This window comes from Silene latifolia, unplaced genomic scaffold (genome assembly GCF_048544455.1).
Source record: "Silene latifolia isolate original U9 population unplaced genomic scaffold, ASM4854445v1 scaffold_75, whole genome shotgun sequence".
In the NCBI taxonomy this organism is placed as follows: domain Eukaryota; kingdom Viridiplantae; phylum Streptophyta; class Magnoliopsida; order Caryophyllales; family Caryophyllaceae; genus Silene; species Silene latifolia.
Genome location: NW_027413661.1, coordinates 3,764,245 through 3,789,469, shown reverse-complemented (window position 1 = coordinate 3,789,469; position 25,225 = coordinate 3,764,245). Strand labels below are relative to the sequence as shown.

At 39.4% G+C, this 25,225-nt stretch overlaps 1 protein-coding gene and 1 non-coding gene across 2 annotated transcripts; both read right to left on the bottom strand.

The window, feature by feature from the left end:
* Positions 1 to 12,291: 12,291 nt before the first annotated feature.
* Positions 12,292 to 12,963, bottom strand: LOC141640290 (uncharacterized). The gene is made up of 2 exons (XM_074449140.1): positions 12,601 to 12,963; positions 12,292 to 12,519 (listed from the first exon to the last, which is right to left on the bottom strand). Exons 1-2 carry the CDS (start codon positions 12,961 to 12,963, stop codon positions 12,292 to 12,294), a joined length of 591 nt encoding a protein of 196 aa, XP_074305241.1.
* Positions 12,964 to 20,875: 7,912 nt separating this feature from the next.
* LOC141640333 (small nucleolar RNA R71) lies at positions 20,876 to 20,982 on the bottom strand. The gene has a single exon (XR_012542964.1). It is a non-coding gene; the product is annotated as a small nucleolar RNA R71 (small nucleolar RNA).
* Positions 20,983 to 25,225: the final 4,243 nt, after the last annotated feature.

Genomic DNA, 25,225 nt, shown 5'->3' with positions numbered 1-25,225 from the left:
TTCCATCTAGAGGGATCTTGATCTTTTTGTGCAAAGTGGATGTCACTGCTTTGGAAGCCTGAATCGAGGGCCTACCCAGAAGTATATTGAAAGATGCCTCAATGTCCACTCTCTAAAAATTGACCTTTCGCTCGATTGGCCCAGTGGCCACAGTAAGGTTAACTAGCCCCACTACTTTACGTCGCGTTCCATCGTATGCCCGAACGCCTTGGTTAGTAGGAGTACAGTCTGATTCTTTTATTCCTAACTTGTATGATGTTTTTAGTGGTATGACACTGACTGCGGAGCCATCATCCACCAAAGTCATTGCCCATTGGTACGTTTTTCTTCAAGCATGTGACTGTGATGTATAGATCGAGGTTATGAGTGACGCCAAAGGGAGGCAAGTCCTCATCTTAGAAAGTAACCGGGTTACTTAGCTTGACTAAGTCTTGGAAGACTGGGTTGACGACGTCATCGGGTGTAGAATCGTGTGCTACGTTCAATTTAGCCAATGCTTGCAGTAAAGCCTGGCGATGAGGAAATGAACTTGCAACTAGTTGCCAGACTGAAAGATCAGCCTTTGTCTTTTGAAGTTGCTTCAATAAATGGTCGGGAGATGTATCCTCGTTGTCATTTGGTGTAACGAAATTGGTGTTAGTAGCAATTGAACCACTCGCTTGTCCTTGAGTGACATTTTGATATGGACGTCCCGAGCAAGTAAGGTGGTTTATATCTTGATCTTCCCTAGCCTTGACTAGAGGATGTTCTTTGAGGTAAACATCTTCATCGTCATCTGCCCATATTCCGTGAAGGATACTGAGCTCTCTCAAACTTATGATTTCAGCTTCTAGGCTGATTAATTGCTCGACTAGATTGACGGTCACTGCAATCACTTATTGCATTGTGGATTCCTAAGATAAGATTGGAACCACTGGCCTGTATTCCCTAGGTATAGTGCTTGGATTGCGTAGGGATGCCACTATAGCTTCTAGCTCTGAAACTTGTCTACTTACACTCTTTGCCGATGCGACAAATTAAGCGATACTAGGGGAGATGGTAGAATAACTTTCCTCATTTTCTAGTGCATTTATCTCATCTTGAGCTGGAGAAATAAGATCTGAACAATACAAGGTGGATTCCTCATCTGTGATCATCAGAATTCCAAGAGGATTCTGAGTATTGTTAGGCTTGCTTGTAGAAGGTATAGGTAAGCGCCCATCTTCAATCATATCTTGAATGACATGTTTCAATTTGAAGCAATTTTCTGTATCATGTCTTTTGCCTCTATGGTACTCGCAGTAGGAATTCTCATCCCAGAACCTAGACTTCTTCTCTGGGTCGGGTGTAGGTCATATGGGTTGGAGTTTGCCTTGTTTCATCAATCTTTTTAGAGCATTGGTGTACGAGTCACCGACGTTGGTGAACTTCCTTTGCGGGTTATTCTTCTTGGTAGATGATTCGACAAGGTTGACCTCCTCGGTCTTGCTAGTGGATCCATAAGAACGACTCGTTGTGCCTTGATAACCGCGACCTATCGTTTTGGGCAAGAGTCCTTTACGGATGTCGTCTTCAATTCATGTTCCTAGCACAGTTAATTCTTGATAGACTTTATGTTTTGGTACCTTAGATGTTCGCATAGATTGGCCTTAAATTGTCCACAAACTTTTCAACAACAGTAGCTTCGTCTGGGTGTTCGACGAGTTGCATTCTAGTCTTTCTCCACCTACTTAGGAAGTCGGTGAAACCTTCTTTCTCATTTTGTTTAAGAACCTCTAGAGTGCGAATGTTGACTTGAATTTCAGCATTATCTGCGTACTGTTTGGTGAACTCAATTGCAGCATTATCTGCGTACTGTTTGGTGAACTCAATTGCAGCAATCAAACCCTGGTCTGTGGAGAGGTCTGTGCCAAACATGAGTAATTTCGGTTCGTAGTCTATTTCCTCGAGTAGTGAAAGCTCTCGGTACAAACATGAGTATGTATTGCAATACGGTTGACGTCAATCGCTATCCATCGTTAGGCCCAGATAGGAATTTGGACCGTCCAGACGGGACGATTGGTCGAATGGGTTGGGTTAAGCCTAGGAAGGCCGAATGAAACGACCGAAGAAGGTCGAGTAATGAAAATCGACAACTGTCTCATATAAACTATTCTGTAACCTTGTTCAAGTTTCATCCGGGGTAATACGTAAGTGTATCACCCCCAGCGGAGTCACCAAACTGTGGACATGGGCCATCCGCGCGTTGGTTTCTAGGCAGCGGCACTTCTCCCACGGATCCTTGGTTTGCCAAAGCACGTCATGGGCCGTTACTGATTTGTGAGGCATTGAAACCGGTGAAAGGTTTGAATAAGCCTGCATTTGTGGAGTCGCCACCAATTTTTATGGAAATTGGAACTGTTCGAATACCTCGTGCCATGTCAAGACACAAAGTAGTGACATGAACACTAAGACTCGTTACCCTTATTATTCTTTGTCTAGAATGACTCTCGAGATGCCAATGGACACGGATGTCCAGAGATAACTGAGTAAGGGGTGAGGGTACGTATTAGGAAGCTCTTTAATTCGAACACCTAATCCCGTCCGCCTCGATAGCGGCCTCTACTAATGATTAGGGAAGTTGTTCATACTTGATATGTTGTCGATGTAATGCATGCAATGCAACAAACAGTAGATTAATCCTAGCATGTGAGATTAGACTAAGTCGGTTAACACGTGATTTAACAAACAATTTAGTCGAAGTTGGAAGTTAGATTAATTATATGCGAATGCCATACAATAAAATCATACATAATAATAATAACGATAAATTAATTACAATAATAATTACAATTACAAGGTTCATTTGATATACGTCAAAAGCACGCTCGAAGCGGGATTAAAAAGAAAATAAAAGGAAAATAAAATTAGGATTAAAATACGAAAAACACGTCAGATTAGAGGTGATAATACGAATAATAGTCGATTTTAACCGTAATTAGAAGCTACATCAAGGCGAGAAAGAGTTCAGGAACAGAAGCCAAACCAGAACAGTTGCGCCCTCTGGAAGAGACGCAACAATTCCTGCGTCTGTTCTGGAGCAGGGCTATGGCTGTGAATTCAGAACCGCAACACTGTTATCATTCGTTGCTAAATTTAAGATCGATTACTGATATTATACTCGATTTGAAGTAATTTAACCGATTATATGCATCTGGGCAAGTCATCAAACGAATTAAAACGAGAAATTACAGCGTTTTACATGATTACGATCATACGATGTCGGAAAAAGGAAACTTGAGATTAGGAACGGAACTAGAAAAAATAGGACTCGAAATAAAACTTATGTATCAAATTAGGATTCCAGAACCTCGACATGAACAAGTCGAAACCCCGAAGAATCGATTTGAATCAAAACGGCGAAAACCCGCAAGTATTGAATTACTCAGGATTAGGGACGAATTAGGCATTATAATTAAAAGGAGTTGTTAAAACATGATTTATATACCGACATGACGAAGAAAACAAAGAAATAAGAAAGAAATAAGAAAAATAGAAAATTGCAGAAGGTCGAGGAAGAAGAAGAAGAAGAAGAAGAAGAGCAGGAGCAGCAGCAGCCTCTGGAAGAGGCACAGCTGCTGCTGCGTTTCTTCTCGACGTCTGACCTTCGCTGCTTTTATAAAAACGGTTTTAAGAGATTGATTTTAAGACGGTTTTTCTAACGTGCTTTTGATATAGACCTTACACTAGATGATAAAAAAAATAAAAAGTACAATAAATAAATAAATGGGATTTACACCCTCAGACTTACATGTTAGCGTCGCGAGATTGACTAAAGTTATCGTTTTAGTGATTACTCGACTCGAATATGCGTGGAAAGTGCCATTGTTAAAGGATTTAATAGATTGATTAGGTTGATTAAATGTAGTTAGTCAAATTGGTCGGTTTATGTAACGTGACTGGGACTCAGAATGTTCCGAGCTTACGTGGTCGATTCATTAAGCACGTAGGCATCAAAAGCAATAGCGTGGTCAAGAATCCAAAGAGAGAGAAAGAAGGGGCGGAACACTCGCGTGCCAAATATGGAGGCCGGAGGCCTCTATTTATACTAAACATAGGGAGGAGTTAAGGAATGACACGGATTTGGAAACAAATCACGAAAATATTTTGAAAAATGTGAAAAGAGGGCTGGAGAAGAGGCGCAGCAGCCACTGCGACCCTTGGAAGAGGTGCAACACCTGCTGCATCCTTTCCCAGAGGTTTCTTCCTCAGCAAGAAAGATTTTCGCGTTTTTTATGGAATTTCGGTACATATAAATTTCCTTATTCCGTGAAACACAATATACGAAAGATATTTTCTTAAAATATTTAATTTAATTAAGAATAACTATCCAGAGAATTCTAGAGCATTCCGGAATATTCCGACTCGGCATTTAAACGGTTTTTTTATAAAAGGAAGCGGTTTTTGACCCGGACTCCAAATGAACTCTAATTACTGTCAAAACGACCGTATCGGCGCGTAGATGACGATCAAGGGGTTGACTCGAGTGTTTGAGCTATCAATTGTAGATGAACTTATAGACTGTCATAAAATCGTTCTACGTATCAAACATGCGGCCCAATCATCACTGGGTGGTTGGCGGAAGGTGTAGAAATGAGGTATCTACACATACTCGTTATTACATTATTTAAACCTTCTCAAAATTTCATGTGGTATACGCAATATAATTTTCTTATTTCCACCATATAAAAACTTATCTTTTAGTAGTTAACTTTAAGTTTTGTTTGTAATAAATACAATGAGTCTCCCAAATGTATTTTTCTTAATGGATTTAATGGTCTAGGTTTTACAATTTTCTCAAAATGTTTTTTACGTAGATGTAAAGAATTGTGAAACACTCACTTTAATCATTTATGCATATCAAAATATTTCAATAAATATAATAAAAGTTACAATATACTCTATTGAAAACATTTTTCGCAATAAACGCAATGATTTACATTTTAGAATTTTTGTCAAAATATTTTTTTAATAAATATAGAATCAAGCGACCGTAATTATTTGATGTAATTTTATAATGACATTTATTAAACTATAATTAATAATTTGTTGAGATTTATGTTGCATTTATTACGTTCATATTTAATGATCAGTTGTAATTAATTAGGGTAATTAAGTTTGAAACGCCACGTGGCGCATCCACAACGTTTCAACCTAGTAATATATACTCCTTCCGTCCCGGTGAATTCTTATCTATTTCCATTTTGAGGTGTATCATTCATTTGTTATCTATTTCTATTTTGGGCAAGTATTGAATAAGTGGCTAATGTATACAAGTGGCAATTGTTCCTTTATTTTATTAGTTTGTGTCACATGCATTGGTCTTTGTGTAAAAATGAATAGATAACAATTGACTGAGACGGAGGGAGTATATATATATAGAAATAGGATCTCGTGCGAACTGAAAGTTCGGTGCGAACTTAAGAACTAACTAAAAAACCAAGCTGATTAAAACAAAAGCCCATACTCAATCTCACATAAACTCCCAAACGACAAAACCCAATTACCAAACCCAACTTCCCTGATATCCCCCTCTTCTGACATCTACGACCACCACAACTGACGCCTTGCTGCCGTCGAGTTTCCGACCACCGTACCAAGATCCCTCCGGTGATTTTGTCGGCATCATCTGCCTATTTCTCCATCGATCGACATCCTTTCTCTTATGCCATGTCGTCATCACAAGCCAGTACCCACAAGCTCCAATCGCCGGCGCCGGACTCCCGATTCTAGTATGAATACTCTGGCAACAACTCAATGAAACAGTCTCGCTATATTTCCCTCTGTCCCTCTCTCTCTCTCTCTCTCTCTCTCTCTCTGTCTAAGTTTATCTTATCGTCGTCGTTCGCTCACCAACACCGTCTAACAGCAAGAATTAATGGCGATGTCACTATTAGCGAAGAACCGGCCTGACTTCAATCAGTTTTTGGTCAAGATTTTCCGACTAGTTGAATGGTAGAATAAGTTTTTAAAGTTTGTTGTTCCTTATTTTAGATCTACAATTTAAATCGAACTAAAGAGATGAGATATCGATTTTAGGTGAGTGAAGGAAATAGGATAGGCGTGAGGATGAAAATGGGGGTGATAACAATGGGCAGGTCGTTGCCGGCGTCGTAACTTTGTCATTGGTGAGTCCACTAAGTCCTAATCCTAGCCATTGACCGAAAATTCACTGTTAGGGTGACCACTGAGGTTGTCGGCGACATGTGTTGGGTTGCTTTGGCGCGACGTGTCGGAGTGGTATACAACTTTTTCAGTCCATGTACATCTTCTTCTCCTCCACAATTATTCTGCAACTCCAGTAGGAGGAATGTTCACACCAATAATCATGTGGTACTCAAGAAGGACAAGCACCTCCTACCACAATCACATTAAGCAATAAACACTATGCCATTATGGTACTAGTTTTTGCCACCATCATTTATAAAACATAAGTAGACATAATGAAGTTTTCAAATTATATAGTTTGTTTAGTTTTATCTAGATGAATTTAAGAATGTAGTTTGTATCTATGAATGCCTTTTTTTTTTACAACGGAAGCCATAAGGACGTAGTAAGCTCTTGGTTGCATCGAAGTAACAAATGCATACTCGAAAGAGCATTCTGACAACAGGTCAAAATAGGAGAGCCTTTTATTAGCATCATATCTTGAGCTACACTCAATAATATTGGATGATCTTTATATGGTTGGAAATTTTGGAATCTTAGCTAAAACTGAGAGGTGGAATTATGATCATAGTTTATGTGTAGCTCAACTTATGGCTGCTGCAAGCAAACTCTGTAGAAGAATGCTATGACGCACATTTCTTATCTGAACTTACTAACGGTTTAATAACTCAAGATACAGGCCATCTTCTTGCGTGATTGCAATTGGAGATGATAGAAACCTCATCTCGCTTGGATTTGGTATATGGGTCACCTCATGGTTCATCTTGAGTCAAGAGTTATGCCATCTGCAAATTTCTACTGCGTGCTGAAATGTACAGTACAAGTCCAGCCTAACCTGTCAGTACTAAAACGATCATATCTCTCAAACCAGACAACTTCTTGAGGTAATTCTTTTTGGATATGGTAGCTAACTCATGTAGCTTTCATTTGGTACTTGTGGGGCATTCTAAATCTTCATGGGGAGCAAGTTATAGTGTCTGCAATAAGGGTAACAATGCGATGGTGCTCGGTGTGCCATCACCTTATTGTCGGTAAGAGTGACGACGTTCATTCGACATCAACTTATCGAAGACATTAAATATGGTGGAGGCGAGGCGTCTATGATGGTGGTGGTGTGGGCATCTAATGGTGGGGGTGGTAGTGCCAGGTAATAGGTTATAGCCGGTTGCTAGGAATCTAGGATTATGAATTTACAGTACATTGTAAATATATCCAGTATGTTGTTTTGTATATCTGACTACCTGAGCAACACCAACATGTCATACGAATTACACAAAATCTCATTGAAGACGGCACGTATTCGTCACTTTGGAGTGACGGATACCATTTCCTCTCACAAATGACCCAAATAGAGGAGACAAAGGAGCACATGGGGGTGCCCCCACCTTGTCCTCCCTATTCGTTTTGTGAGTGGCATTACCCGTCACTTGCTCCGACCCGTCTTCACCAAGACTAACTGTACGAATTAATCATCCTAAAATGCTATGAAAAATTTTATGAACGATCTTATAAAATGTATTCTGTAACTAATAATTTATATGTGGCCTCTTTTTATCCCGATGCAGGAACTCTTTAAATAACCTTCATTATATGTAATGTATATTGCACTTCACAAATTCTCATTTGTGACGGACAATATCCGTCACAAGCTTGTGACGGGTCAAATAAAACCCACCTGCTAGATAAAGACAAATCATTTGTGATTCCCTAGGTACTCCTATTTTTGTCTTATCTACTCATGCGGGTGATATTTGACCCGTCATGGGGAGACTTATTGATTACACATTTACGCATGCATCATTTTCTAAGAAATTGAAGAGGTAATTGTGTGATTGTGTTAATTATCAACTAATTGTAGCAGTAGCAGTAGCAGTAGCACTAGCACTAGTACTAAGTTGTAATTTTATAACTTTCATTATGGCCAAACTATCAAATTGGCAATAAAACTTCCGCATGTAATTGGGTTCGGAGCATATTGTGTACCGATTTCATTAAGTTGCTAGATACAAACCTTCAAATTGTTAGATACACTCCTTTAAATTGCTAGATATAATCCTTTAAATTGCTAGATACATACAATTATATGGCTAGATACACTCGTTTAAGTTGCTCGATATATATCTTTAGCTAGCTAGATAAAGTCCTTTAAGACACTAGATACACACACCTTTAACTAGCTAGATACACTTGTTTAAATTGCTAGATACATACATCTCGCTAGCTAGGTACACTTCTTTAAATTGCTAGATACACTCAAATGCCTCGCTGGAGAGTTAAGTGACATGTGTTTTAAACTTTAATTAAGCTTTTATATTTCCTTACTCTTTTTTTTTTTCTAATGTTGTACCATGCTTAGCATTTCTGATGGACTTGAACGTCCTACCATCTATACAATAATTATATACTTATAATGTGAAATAAGTAGGACCTGACGCATAAATAATTTATAATTATATACTTATAATGTGAAATAAGTAGGACCTGACGCATAAATAATTTCAGCCTCGTCGTATTATTAACTTGTTTAAAGTCACGATCGCAGAAAATCATCCTAATAATAAGTCCTATCGTTTTACTTCTTCGTATTTCCTTATGTTACTCAAGTACCTAAGTAGTCTTATTTACTGATTGAAAATCAGTTCAATCAATCAAATATTTACTGATTTTCAATCAATCAAATATATATAAATTCATAATTAAGAATTTAGATAGACACGTCTTTTTTTATTGTATCTAGTACTGAGTTTGAAAAGCTCCATGTTTGCAACTAAAGAAGCATGATAATTTGAATAATAATTTCCAACATCACACATGGAGCATAAATTGTATCTGGCAGAAAATGATAGATTCACATAATAACACTAGCCGAGTTTCAGGCCCTCCTTCCCACTGAGATACTCCCCATACTGATGTCAAACTTGGCAAATACAGCAACAAGCCGACAATACTACTACCCCAGTGCTAGGGTAAGGGGCAAGGAGGAGACCGGGTGTAGGCAGCCTTACCCTTGTGTAGACCTGGTTCAATCGGGTTAGGTCACTTTGGATTTGCAATGTTTTGGGTCAGGGTGGATCATTCGGGTTCTGGTAAATACAAGTAAAGTATAGAGCAGATTTATATAGTGAAGTTAGAGTGTTGGTTGAGATATTTAGAATGTCAATGCATTACTTGAGGACTTCTGCAGTAGCAAATGAATTATTACTAGAATTATAAGAAAAGGTGATCATTTTTTGTCCATAATCCTCAACTACCCACCAGCACCACCTACCGCTGGCACAACCACCATCATCATCCCTAAACTAACCCCACAACCAAATTCTGTTCCGCCATCACCTTGGATGCCCCCTTTGAACTCAGACGCAACATCACGATCGGAATCACGACAACGGTTGCCAATTGCAGTATCATACATATTAGCTGCCTAAATTTATATTTTGGGTAGTTTTGGAACCCACTTTATGCGTTCATTTTGAACCTTCCACGTTAATGAACCGTATGCATCATTATCTGCAAACTCCACAATGGTGAAACATGCTGGATCAGTAAGCCACGGACTAAGGGAGCTGAAAGGTCATGCTTTATACCTGGTGGCTGCATCCCCGGTATCCAAGAGAGATGTCCCCGATCGGGGACGTGGCTAAATGGCTTAGGGTCGTTAAATTGTTGTCGTCTTGGCTGCTGCAGGTGTTCCCGATGGGCAAGGGATATAAACCCGATCGGGTATGTACATGGGCAGCCTGTTCTTGCCTCTCTTCTTTACGCGACACCAATGCACCACCAGGCCACCACCGTGCTGGCCACCACGCCGTGGAGAACCCCCATGATATGGCTCTGGCTACTCCTTACACTACCATGCACAACCACGAGGCTGGGCTGCTACATTCTTTCACGCACAAACGCAGCACCATTCAAGCACTGAACCCGTCGTTGTTCGGTCATAAACTCGAGCATGGTTCCGCCATCTTTGCAGCACATTATAAGAGTAAAATTCCATCTTAAATAATCCCCACTATCTGTATCACCCGTCTCATGGTGACCCATCTCCGATCTCTGTTGGCCAAAGGTAGCTTAACTCTCTCCGCAATCCGAATGTTGGTGTCCTGGATAATCCGATGAACCACTTTCTCCGGTCTGTCAAGGATGCCGTCCACACGGGCTCTATTCCTTTGGTACCAGATGTGATATATAGCTGCCATAATCACCATCGATTGGATTCCTCTCTACAATTTAGTGCCTCTTCTTCCACCACACCATTCTAGCAACTTCGAATCAGGTATTCTTAAGTCTAACTGTGTTCTTAAATTGGCTATAATCTGTGTACTGTATTCACATGTAGCAAAAAGATGTTCATGAGTCTCTTCTTCCTTCCCACATAGGCAGCAATTCGCCTCATCACAAATCCCTATTTTGTGCAATTTGGACTTAGTGTTAAGGGATTTTTGTACAGTTAACCAAGCAAAGATGGAATGCTTAGGGATAGTCCAGTTGTTCTAGACCATCCTAGCCCATCTGACTTTGGGATGTTGTTCACAAAGCCATGAATAGCATCCTGAAGTCGAATACCCACTTGTCTGAAAGCACCATCTTCCATTTGAGAAGGCAGATACCAATTCCTCTTTGGTAGCACAAATTTTCCTCCATGCCCAACTGGATTCATAGGTAGGAGTGTATTATAGCCACTCTTTCGCCTTCAAGTAAACTTGATGAATCCATTTGACCCAGAGGCTATCTTGCCTTCTATGATCCAATTGACAAGTTTGCCCACCACTGCTTTATTCCACAAAGTTTGGCTTTTAAGACCCAGTCCTCCTTGATCTTTTGGTTTGCACACGTTTTTCCATGCCACAAGAGGAGCCTTACTATATGCAGTATTGCCCTCCCATAGAAAATTCCTACAAATACTCTCAATACGTTTAATCACCCCTTTAGATAGAATGAAAATAGAGGCCCAGTATGAGTGAAGAGTTGCTAAAACAGACTGCACTAATACTAATCTCCTAGCATATGACAGTTTCCTTCCACCTATGCCATGAACCCTACTGCATATCTTGGTAATGAGGACCTCACAATCCTTCTTTCTCAGTCTAGTAGTTTGGATAGGCATGCCAATATATTTAAAAGGGAGGGACCTTTCCTTGAATCCAGAGATCCTCAAGATGTCAGATTTTATGCTTTCTTGCACTCCATTGAAATATGCATTAGACTTAGAGGCACTCACCTTCAGGCCAGTGGTATTTGAGAAAGTAGAAAAGGCTTGTAGCATAAGCAACATAGGCGGGGCATCTCCTTTGAAAAACATAAGAACATCATCTGCAAACATTAGATTAATGAGTTTTAGCTCCTTGCATAGGGGATGGTATTTGAAACCTTTTTTGCCAGTAGCCACCTTCATAGTCCTAGTTAAGTAGTCCATGCATAATGTAAAGATAAGAGGAGAAAAAGGATCTCCTTGCCTGAGTCCTCTTTTCCCATGGAAGAATCCAGAATTCTCTCCATTTATAGACAAAGTGAAGGTAGCAGTAGTAATGCACTTCATAATCATATCTTTGAACTGGATTGGGAAGTTTAAAGCAACTAGAAGCTGATCCACAAACTCCCATTCAACTGTGTCATACGCTTTTTGGAGGTCAATTTTGAACATACATCTAGCAGAGGCAACAGGCCTATTGTATAGTCTTATTAAATCCTGGCATATCAAAATATTTTCAAGAATACTTCTCCCTTTGATGAAGGCCCCTGGTTCTGGTCCACTATGTGAGGCAAAATGGACCCCAGTCTAGTGCATAGGATCTTAGATATTGCCTTGTAAATCACATTACAACAGGCACTAGGCCTAAATTGTGAGACTGATTGAGGTCTCTCACACTTAGGAATCAATGTGAGAGTAGTAGAGTTGATCTGTTTGAGAAGTTTCCTGGACTTAAAAAAATCTTTGACAGCTGCTATGACATCTTCTCCAATAACACTACAAGCATCTTTATAAAATTTGCTTGTAAATCCATCAGGTCCAGGGGATTTTGTATCTGGGATGCTAAAAATGGCATTTTTAACTTCATCATCAGTGACAGTTTTCATAAGGGAATTAATATGTTCATTATTGCACACCTAACCACACTGGATGGTAGTTTTCCTCACTCTCTTTGTAGGGCTGCTAGTTCCTAACAAGGAGTTATAGTAATGCAAAAAAGCTCTTCGAATCTCTGTTGTAGTTGCACAAGCATGCCCATCCACGTCCTCTACCATGAGTACTTTATTTTTCATCCGTCTGCTTTTGATTGCCCCATGGAAGAAGGCAGTGTTTGCATCCCCCTCATTAATCCATCTAATCATAGCCTTTTGAGCCAGGAAACAATCCCTAGATTTGATCATGTCCTTGATCTCTTGTCTGGCCTGAAACTCTTATTTGATTTTCACCTGATTATTAGGGTTAACTCCTAGTTCCTCCTGCAGTTTGTGCATATACATCTGAAGTAGGCTATTATTATTCTCAATATCTGAGAATCTATCCTTGTTTAACTCCCTTAGCCCTGGCTTGAGTGCTTTTAGCTTTTTTATTATCTGGTACATAGAAGTTCCCTCAATATTAGTCATCCAGATCTTTTTAACACATGGTAAAAATTGCCCAGACCTGCCCCACATGTTGATGTATTTGAAACTAATGTGGCCTCTCGTGATCTTGGAGCTGCTAACAATATAAGGGGTATGGTCATAACTTCCTTCGGTAAGAAAATTTGCATACATATCAGGATAATGGTCAATCCAGTCTTGATTTATCATAAATCTGTCAAGTATGCTATAAGTTCTATCCTATGGAGCTTGTTTATTGTTCTAAGTAAACAGAGAACCTATAGCTGGTATATCCAACAAACCACAATCCTCTACACATCTCTTAAAAGGATCAATCTCAGCTTGGCAAGTTCTTCCTCCACATCTCTCACTGTGATCCAGGACACAATTAAAGTCTCCCCCAACTGCCCAAGGTCCCCTTATCCCTGCAGCAAATCCCTTAAGCTTATGCCACAGAGGGTCCCTCTCCTGGATGTCATTAAAAGCATAAATGAAGGTAAGGTAGAAACCTTTCTTACTACTCAAAACCTCCACCTTCATATGAATAAATTGGGCATTATATTCAATGAAATGAATGGTATATCTAGCAGGCTGCCATAAAACCCATATTCTTCCACCTTTATGAAATCTAGTGTTAGTGGAGATACTCCAATTATTATTGAAAATATTTACAGCTTTATTAAGAGAGCTACTTTTAAAAAGCCCAATATTTTTATTCATCAAAAACCAATTTATTTATTTTTGTTTTCCACTTTATTCATACCTCGCACATTCCAGAATCCTATATTATCCATAAACAGTTTGGCCCTTTCCAGCACTACCACTCCTTTCCTTGTTCATTCTATTTGTTGTAGGCTTCCCATTTGAAAGAGCTTCCATAAAAGAGTGGGCTCCAAAATTTGACCTACTATATCCTTCTTGCCTTGCATCCTGTCTATTCAATTTAACAAGTCTTTTGATTGGTGTCCTGTCATCACAAGTGTTGTTCTTTACCTGTGTAATAGGAGTAACTGTGCCCTTATCTATAACTTGTGCATTTATCTCATGTACTGAGTCATCCCCTATCTGGTTAAGAGACTCCTTCTGCTCAGCCTTTTCATTAATCATTTTTTGCACTGGCCTCCATTCCTGTCTTATTCCCCTTTCCTTCTTCTGCTCATGCTTTTGTTTCTGATCCTGCTTCTTCTACCTGCAGTGCACCATCTCATGTCCAATTCCATGACAGTACTTGCAGATAATTGGCCTCCATTCATATTCAGCATTAACCTTAATCATATTTCCCATTTCGTCCTTGAATTGAACCATTTTAGGAAAATGTTGATTGACTGCCAACTCGACCATAACTCTTGCAAAACCAACTCGACCATAAAGGTACTTTTCCTCTGTCGCTAATCTTTTTTGACATAATGTCCTATAAGATTTGCAATTTTTGGTAACCCTTTCCCCCAAAACATTAAGGGCAATTTATGCAATCGGATCCATGCAGGCACTACCTTTATTTCTTCTCTTTTTATCTCAGAATCAATTGTCCAATCTTTAACAATTAAGGGTTTATTGTCAAAAAGGTAATGCCCTGACTTAAGTACTTTGTCTTTCATGTCCATCGTCTTAAACCTTATTAAGAACATACCGTCAGGCAAAAAGGAGATTTTATCAATGTTATACCTTGTCCAGATCCTCCTTACAAATCCTTCAATGACTTCACATGGAGGGTTTGCTCCCAATATAAAGCATATGACGACATTCTTCTAATACTCAATTTCTTCATTAACATCTTCATCAGTCAATTGTAGTATGTCCTCATTCTATTCTGTATCAGGCTGTGGTTCACCCATCTGCATGTCATGTTGGCTCCCAGATGCAGCTTCCTCCTCTTGATCACTATCTTCAATATCCAATTCAGGAATTCCAACCAGTTCATGGATATTTTTAGTTTTTCCATTCTCATCTCCAGTTGGTCCTCTAGGTTTAGTATCGTTGACGGTAGCATCCATAGGCCCCTTGGAACTCATCCTCCCTAACTGCTACAATAACAATTCTTAGCCAAGATGCACAGAATTCAATGGCGGCAGTCTGAGAAGAATTGAAAATTTTCTCTCTCTATCTCTAGGTCATTTTTTTTAATTGCATATTGGTAGATACATACCTTTACTTAGATAGAAACTCATTTACCTTACTAGATACACATATCTGGCAAATTAGATACACTCCTTTGTGACTTGTTGAATATGAATGTGAAGTTTGCAAAACGATTATTGCCCTTCTTACCAGATTACTATATAGTCTATACTATATTTCTCCATTGTTGCATAAAAATATGCTTGGCATGAGCTATAACCTATAGGTGTTCCGAAACATTAGTCCCCATACTTTAAAACAACCTAATTTTAAAGCTGCTGAACTAGCCTTTTATAGCTAGAGATGATAAACTATACGATCTCAAACTCCCTACCCATACGGAAGCTACTGCATTAATTTCTAATTAGCCCGAGTCGAATCAAACAAACCTATTCCGTGTTCCGTCTCATTCTTCAGATTTGCACCATTATCGACATATTCGAAGAACGAGGCAATCTATAGTTAAATCATACTCCCTACGTACCAATAATTTGTTTACCTTTCTTATTCTTGAAGAGGGTAGTATAATCAAATGTAAACAAATGATTGAGACGGAAGTGGTAATATATAACCTAAAATCAACATGCAATCAAATAGAAAACGAATCAATCCAACCGAAAAACAATACAAAGACACAACTCATCATAATGGAAATAAATCTACGGTTTGACTTGAAAACATACTTTTTGTGCCTCTGAGAAAATGGAGAATTCTTCTCATCCTCCTCTGTTAATCAACATACACAAATGCAATATTAATTTATAATTACATCCATAATCATAATATTAATTGAAATCAATCAAGATAAAAAAATGAAACAATGAAAGAGTAAGTAGCCGCGCGTGGTTAGTGGTCGTGGTGCCGACAGCAAGCGGCGTATACATTGGTATCCGAGTATGTAACTGTTGAGTGGGAAGGGGAGGAGAGAGAAGGAGAGAGAATGGCTATGGATTGTTTGAGAAACAACACAGGCCTTTCATTTTGACTTAATTCAACGGTTATTATTGAGTTCGTACGGTTCGCACCGTAACTTAGTTCGCACGGGATCCCGCCCCTATATATATATATATATATATATATATATATATATATATATATATATATATATATATATATATATATATAGAGAGAGAGAGAGAGAGAGAGAGAGAGAGAGAGAGAGAGAGACGAGATCTTCTGAGTTTGGTTCTTATGGTGAGTTTGTGCTTTAAAATCTCAGCCATTGGATAATTATAAATAGTTGGCTGAGATAGAAATATAGAATCAATGATTAAACATAACCCAATAGCAAAACACGAAACTACTGCTGAAAACATAACTAATTATCGAATCCAATCAATATGAATTCCATTCATAACAAATTTGATTTCGATCAAACCTTCTTTTGTGACAATCGTCGTATCTGTTCTTTTAAATCTCAAATCCAATTACTCCACCGTACTTTTCAATCGATATTAAGTGACTGAGCTCCGGTTATCGGGTGCCCCAATCGAGCACGGAGTCGGGTTCGGCGTCGAATCTGGGTTCAGCAAGAGTTGCCTGCTCCAGTTGCTGTCGACGGAGCTGACTGGAGACATGGTTGCTGGCTATTGGTTGTCGATGTTACTGTGGTTTGCACCTCGTAGTACACGGAGATGGGCAACCTGAGATATGGGCATCGAGCCAAGGTGAATCACATGGTGGAGAAGTCGATGGTGATATGGGGTTGCTCGAATGTTGCTGCTTTTACTGAGCGTAGAAGAGTAGAAGAGGTCGGGCGACGTGTGGTGGAGTATGGTGATGGCGATGCGAGTCGGGTTTCAACAATGGACTGGGAGCAGCGGTGTTGAGCGGAGGAGTGTGGTGGTGAGCACTGGTGGTTGATCTCATGTTGACTCGCATCTCAGTTAGATTGTCACGGCAGTTCCGATACGGGATCAAATATTCCAGAATTGAAAGTAAGACATGTTCAATTTAGTATTATAAGTGTCATTTATGGTGGCCATTTTCTTATTGTTAGACATATCTAAAATTTTAAATTGAAATACAGTCGAAGACGTGATGATCAGATGGTCACATCTGTGTTTAAGGCCATTTATTTTCGGGTCAAAGAACTTTTTGAGTAACTATGGATCTATTCCAAGTGGTGATGACAGTGGCGAGCGACTCTAGATTGTTTAAATTTGAATAATGATCAGCTTGTCGCATTTGTGTTTAAGCGCTTTTGAGGACACGGTCTAAATCCGAGTAATGAATAATACTCCAATAACACAGGAATAAAACTACAATAACACACGAATAAAACTACAATAACAACGTAAAAACACTATAATAACACTACAATAACAACACAATAACACGGGAAAAAAAAGAGTAAAAAAAATCAAAGTGACACCGAAATAACTTCACAATAACACCAGAATAACAGCACAATAACACGTGTTTAAAAAAAGAGTAAAAAAATCAAAGTACTAAAAAAAATCAAAGTGACACCGGAATAACATCACAATAACACCAGAATAACAACACAATAGCACCAGAATAACAGCACAATAACATGTGGTTAAAAAAGTTAAAAAATCAAAAGTAGTAAAAAAAATCAAAGTGACACCGGAATAACATCACAATAACACCAGAATAACAATAACATCAGAATAATAGCACAATAACATGTGGTAGGAAAAAGTAAAAAAAAACCAAAAGTGGTAAAAAAATCAAAGTGACACCGAAATAACATCACAATAACACCAGAATAACAATAACAGCACAATAACACGTGGTAAAAAGTCGTAAAAAAATCAAAGTGACAGCAGAATAACTTCAAAATAACAGCGGAGTAACAATAACAGCACAATAACACGTAGTAAAAAAAAATCAAATTAAAAAAAAACACAATAACAACATAATAACACGAGGTAAAAAAAACAATAAGAGTAAAAAAAATTGAAGTAAAAAAAAAAATTGGTATTGTAAAAGAAAAAGAAAAAAAGGTAACATAATAAGAAAAATAGAGAAAAACATAAGAGAAAAAAAAAATTAAAGTCGTAAAAAAAAGTACAATAACAACATAATAACACGAGGAAAAAAATTAAAGCAAAAAAAAGTAACACTACAAAAAAGAGAAAATAAGTAAATGACGGTGGTTTATATTACAAGTAAGATTAGATCTTGGCCATTCATTTCTAATATAATCTAGTGACTGAGATTTCAAAGCACAAACTCACCATAAGAAACCAAACTCACAAGATCCCAACTAATATATATATATATATATATATATATATATATATATATATATATATATATATATATATATATATATATATATATATATATATATATATATATATATATATGAGATCTAATGAGTCCACCCTTTTTCATTGAGTCCATAAGTCCTCTTTAGGACCATTGAAAAGATGAGATGAAGGGTTGAGATTGAAGACAAAAAGCAAGGGATTAGTGGATAATTAAACCCACTCTCTCACTACCTTACTAATCCACACTAATCAATTACTAATCCACTATATATATTTTATTTTTCCACCCACTTCTCACTCATCTCACAAAATTAACCTCCCTTCATCTCTCTAAAATCCATAAAAATCAAAAATCCCAAAAAAATAATCACTAAAAAAACCCTACCATACCATTATCACCCACCAACCCGCAACCACCCCGTTATCACCACCACCAACCCGCAGCCTCGCCACCCACCAACCCGCAACCACCGCCACCCACCAACCATTACCACCCACAAACCCGCAACCCACCTTTCCACCAAACCACGACCACAGCCCACCAATCACCGCCAAAAACAATCCCACCACAGCTGATGCGTGTCATTTATATGATGTTTTACACCCTATTTTACACGCATTTCAGAGCTCATTTGTGTAGTTTAAGCTACCATTTCCCCTATTTCCGTCTACTTTCGTGTTTTTGTACATTATTGCAGAAATGTGAAGAATTCAGCGGAAATCAAGCTAAATCCGTCCCCGAGTATCTTACATTGCATTTGACGTGAAGTATTCACTTAAGGAACAAGCTTGGTGCGCATTTCGAGGCCCGAAAGACAAATCCATGAGAAGTTAAAAGTGGATTATCAGCTAGAGCAGTCGATCGACCGATGCCTATGATCGATCGACCATGCCGCGACTTACAGAAGCCACTGTACACTGAAGAGCAGTCGATCGACTGAACATCGTGGTCGATCGACCACACCGCTAATCAGACGAGAATTAAAAGATCGAGGAACTTGAAGCCCATGATACATTAGGTTTTAGAATAAGAACTACGTTGTATTCTATATAACGTAAGCTTGGTTTACAGATTAAGCATTCAGAAAATCATTCAGTTTTATTCAGTTTTCATTAGCATTGTTAATTAGGGTTCTTAATATTGTTGGGTATTCAATACAACTCGATTTTCGGATCTTTAATTCTCTGCAATTCTTCCGTTCGGTATTCTTCTTATTCCAGTTTATTACTTTACTTGCATTCATAGACATAGAATTGTTATGCTAGCCTTTTGTTCCGTTATTTTAATCATGAATTCAGTAGCTAAATTCGTTAATTTCATTGTTGTTATCATTCCTAGTATGAGTAGCTAATTTAATCGTGCTAGGATGTAGGGGATCTGTAGGTTAGGCGGCGTAGAATTAACATGGCCTAAATCGCGTGTTGGTCAGTCGACCACTCTACCCGGTCGATCGACTGACCTCGTGAGTTTTATTTCGTTTTAATTGATTTAATTGTTATGTTTGACAAATCGAATGCATGCGACTAGTTGAATGTTTAGGATTTGACTGACCCATTAGATCGAGAGATAGGGACAGTTGATTGACCACCAATTAAAATGACTAAACTATGCTGAGATCGAAAGATAGGTAAAGTTTAGATTATCAGTCACTTTTCAGGACGAAAGTCAGTATTAGTGATATTAGGGACTTATAGCGAGATCGAAAGATGCTATTTGTTAAGAGTGGACCGAGAGGACCTCTTGTTCTCCCGTCTCATGTGTTTGATTTAGACCGACTTAGTTTGCTGCCGCCGAAACTATAGTGAACCGACCATCCTAGTACCCTTCTTTATATTTGGTTTAATATATTTCTTTAGTTTAATCTTTATTGCTATTAGCTATAGACCAAATCAAATTCAACCCCCACATTCGTTACCTTAGACTAAATTAGACAATTATTAATTACATTCGCCTCCCTGTGGTTCGACCCTGTTACCACTAGCTTCTGTTAGTTTTAATAGGTTTTATAAATCTTATTTTTGGTACTCACAACGACGGGTATCAAATTTTGGCGCCGTTGCCGGGGAAGCAATTGTTCTAATTTTTAGTTGTTTTTATTTAGTCTTTCTTAGTTTAAGGGACATCTGTTCCTTAAACTTCTCTTATATTCTTTTTGTAGTTTCTTCTTATGCGCAGGTCACAGGGTGGTTGACTAGTACCGTTCAATCCTGAGATTGAGAAATCCTTGCGTGAGTTGAGACGATCATCAAGGGTATTACCGACAGAGGAAGAGCTGAGTACTATGTCTAGTTACTACGAGAACGAGCTGTTCGAAGAAGATCCACCTACATCTCCTGCTTCTACTTCTTCAGCTGAGACAGTCACATCTCCGGAAATTCCAGTCTTGGCTGAAGAAGCAACTATAGCAAGTCATTCTAAGCCGACAACTGCAAATCTATACAAGGGGTTCGAATTACCCGGAGCTGATAGGAAATTCGAACCGAAGCCTTCCTATATCAACTTGGTCGAGAGAAACCAGTTCGGGGGAGCTGCAAATGAAGATGCAGCCAAGCATATGGAGATATTTATTGATTATTGCTGCTATATACCCCCGCCGGCCGGTGTGACCCAGGACCAGATAAAGGAGACTATGTTTATATTCTCACTCCGCGATGCTGCAAGGGAGTGGTACAGAGATCTGGTTCGAGCTGCTCATGGGATCACCGACTGGAATTCTTTGGCCTTGGCATTCTACAAGAAATACTTCTCTGCCTCGAAGACGAATGCCATTAGAGCTCAGATCACGAGCTTTAAACAAGGACCTGATGAGAACTTTCATGGAGCATGGGTCCGTTTCAAGAAGTTGGTGCGAACCATTCCGCACCATGGGTTCGAAAAATAGAGTCTTTGCAATCAGTTCTATAACGGGTTGTATGACGATCAGAGGGCTATCTTGGATGCTGCAGCCAATGGCCGATTTGCTGAGAATATGTGAGAGACTAAGGGGTGGAAGATCATTGATGACTTAGCCACCCATAAAGCTGATTATGGGAATTCCAGAGGCAATCAGAGGAGGAGTGCTGAATCCCCTTCTGTAGCTGCATTAGAGGCTCTCACGGCGAGGTTTGACAAGTACGAATTGGGAGGAGCTTCAAAAGGAGGGATTTACCATGTAAATGTTGTGTCAGACGGTCCTTTCGTCTGTAGAAGATGTGGAGCTGAGGGACATGTTTCATAAAATTGTCCTAGTCTCTTCGAGTCTTGTGCTGCCTTTCAACATTACAGGCAGACAAACACGTACTATGAGCCGAATGTCCATCCCAACTTGAGGTGGAGTAGCCAGAATGTCCTGAATCCGACTCAACCTCCACAGCAGCAGCAGCAGACTTATGTGCCTCCTCATAAGCAACAATAGTACCAAAAACCTCCCTATGTGCCGCAGCAGCAACAAACCCTAAATTCCGACTTTGCTGAATTGAAGAATATGTTGCAAAAGGAGACCCAAGCTAGAGAGGCCGGGATGAAACTGCTAGAGAGCCAAATTGCTCAATTGGCTAGCAAGAATACCACTCGAGCTCCGGGACACTTACCGACTCAAACTGACCAAAAGGAGACCCTTAATGCCATCACTTTGAGGAGCGGGTCTACCCTGCAGGGGCCTGCTATGATTGAGGATGCCCCTGAAAAAGATAAGCCGGAACCGAGTCAAAACAAAGCTGGAACGAGCAAAGGAAAGAAAAAGACGATCAGCAGGTATGTCAGTCGATCGACTGACCTACCCAGTCGATCGACTGGTCTGCGACAACCAGAAGCTACTGTTCCTGTACAAGTCAGTCGATCGACTGAGCAACCTGGTCGATCGAGTGAGATTGCTGCTGAAGGTGATCCTTTTCGTCCTCCAATGCCCAATAATCTGAGGGATCACTTGTTTCGAGGTACTATAGTCCCGAAAATATTGGGGCAAGACCCGAGTGCTGATGGGTCAGTCCCGGTTCCGAAGTACGACCTTATGTCAATTAATGGCTCACATTTGAGACGGTCTGAAGAAGGGTCAAGCTACAACAAAGAGAAAGTAGTGGACTTCCAGCCTAAGTCCACCGATGCCGGCATGATAGATTTAGAGGAGAGGGCTAAGTTGCTTCTTACAGCCCCTTATCCAGAGAGACTAGTGCTGACGAAGGAACAGGTATCTTTCAATAAATTTGAAAATGTTGTTCGTAGTCTAAACGTACAAGTACCATTCCTTGAATTAGTTAATCAAGTGCCTGCTTACATGAAGTTTATGAAGCAATTACTGTCTAAAAAGAAGTCACTTGAAACTGTGCATACTGTCGCATTAACTGAGGAGTCATGTTCTTATTTGACCCATACTGCACCCCTTAAGCTAGAAGACCCGGGTAGTTTCTCAGTCCCATGTAATATTGGCACCTTTCCTATTGAGAAAGCTTTATGTGACCTAGGAGCCAGTATTAGCGTCATGCCCTTGAGTCTTGCTAGGAAGCTCAAATTGACTAGGTTTGCAGTAACCAACATGACCGTACAGATGGCTGATCGAACTGTGGTCCAGCCAATAGGAGTCTTAGAGGACATCCCCGTGCAAATAGGGAAGTTTTTCTTCCCTGTTGACTTCGTGGTTCTAGATATGCCCGAAGATGCACACATACCTATCATACTAGGTAGACCATTTCTGCACACTCCTGGTGCAATTATTGATGTCGGTTCAGGGACCTTGACCTTCAAAGTGGGGAAGCATTCCATTGTCTTTGCCCATACAGCTAGGAAGAAAGACCCCATGTGGCCTGTCACTTGCAATACGGTTTCTGAAAAGAAATCTTATTTTATACTTCCTGATATGCCTGTCTCTATTCCTACTCCTGTTGTGACACCTCCGCCCCAGATTGGGAGCAAAGAGGAGGACGATTATGTTGTTTTAGACATTGCAGGAGCTGGTTTGGGGAATGAAGAGCCGCATGTTGCTCCAGCTATGAAGGAGCCGATCGTTCAAAGAGGTGGCTTAGGATGCCTGAGCTATGGCACTGATCAGGAGCCCGATGATGAGCCAGTCAAAGAAACGGAGTCCGATTTGGCTTCTGACGAGTCCGAAGCGGTCATTGAGTGGGAAGATGTCTGACATGTTGATCCGTTGAGTTCTGTGGATGCTGAAGTTGAGAAGGGTGCAGCTGATTAGATGAGCACCGTTGAGGCTACCTCTTATAGCCAGAAGCCGACCAAGTGGGCCATACCGTGGCCGTTCTTGATCAACTACTAGTTGATCACATGCTTTACAAACTTTTTTTATTGCTTTTAGACACTTTTTATTGCTTTTGTGTGCGCGAGACTTCGCATTTAATTATTTTGTTTAGGAGTTTTTAAGCACTTTAGACTTTACTTTGGGTTTTGCGCGATTTTGGGCGCGTGTTATTGTGCACTTTCAGGTTTTTAGACCTCATTAGCTCAAGTAATTGAGCAAATACGAAGAAATCAGAAGTTACAAGAGATTTTCGATCGATCGATCGTCCGTATGGTCGATCGATCGGTCTGCAGCTTCCGGAGCTACTGTTCCTTTCACCTTGGTCGATCGACTGAGTGATGTGGTCGATCGACCGCCCTGCACTGCTGTACTTGTTCACGACCTCTCCCCTGCTGTGTTGGGTCGTTTTGCGGGATTGAGGGAGTTTTCTACTCTATTTTATTTCCCGACTCATTTCTGACTTCTTCCATTTTCGTAACTTTGCACATTATACCGCTTCAAAAATTGTTTTCTCGGTTTTATGCGTGGTATTTGTTTGTCTTTCAGGTACTTATTGGTAGCACTGCTGGCTACTGAAACCTCCTAGCTCACGCTGGTTTGGGGAGGTTTCCCTTTTGCTGCGCTTAAAGTCTTGTGAGTTCCCGATTTTCCACTTCTTGTCATATTTATTTATTTATTTTCTCGCAAATTCCCGTTTCCCTTTTATTTCACTATATGATTTTGCACAATGGGGACATTGTGTGATTTGGTTTGGGGAAGGGTTTTGCATTGCATTCATATGTTTTATTGCATTTCTGTTTCACGTTTATTTCAGTTTGCATTGTTTATTTCATTTCCTATATATATACAGAAAAATCCAAAAAAATTGAAAAATTTCAAAAATTTCAAAAAATTTCACGTTTACTTTTGCATGTAGGTCGAGTCGGAACGGTAGTATTTCAATGATGACATTGCATTTGCAGCTGTTTTATGCCTAAGCCTTGCTAATTGACATGTTATTAGTAGAATCATATATGCATAATCTACGAGTTTTCGTTAATTATCTCGCTGGACTTGAGACTTGACTTTGATTTTTGGCAAACTACATCATTTTCTGAGATTTAGAGCCTATAACTGGTGACATTCATGACCAGTTTATCTAGGATGTGAGTAGTTACTCCTTATGAGACATGTTACATTAATGCGCATAAATATGAACTTAATCTGCTTAATACCTGTATGCATTCGGTTTCTGGTTTGTTGACACATGTGGAAGAGGTCACCTTTTTTTTCATTTTGCCCATAAGCTCCACACTGCCAAAAATAGCCTTTTGTCCCGTTAACTACATCTTACACTTAGCCTGCCCTCGTCAAGCTAGTAGTTTATGTTCTTGGGATTGTTACTACGTTTTTGGTAGTTAATGCTCATTTTGAGATGTCGTTGGGAAAATGAAAAGAAAAGAAAAAAAATAGAAGTGAAAAAATGATTCGAAAAGAAAAAAAAAAAGAGTTATGTACTGTTCAAAACGGTCGATTGACTGGCCATTTTGGTCGATCGACTGCAGCCCGAGAAAGAAGAAAAAAATCAATTCGCATAATTCAAAGTCTTTAGTAAATGGCGATTTTTGCTCCCATGATGCATTTATATCTTATGGGGAGTTGATTTTTATGGAGATTGTGAGATTTGTGCTTGATAATTAGCACCCGTTTTATTGTTGATTTGAGCAAGAAGTTGGATGTTATCGTATGGTTCTGTTAGGTACTAGCTTGATCACCTATACCTCCACATTCCCATATTTTTTTTGCCTCTTCTTACCCATTACCTCACATATCCATATTTACCTCGGCATGTGTCATGGTCATTTGTTTGGTTGGAATGCGTATATACGGTTGTAGAGATCAATT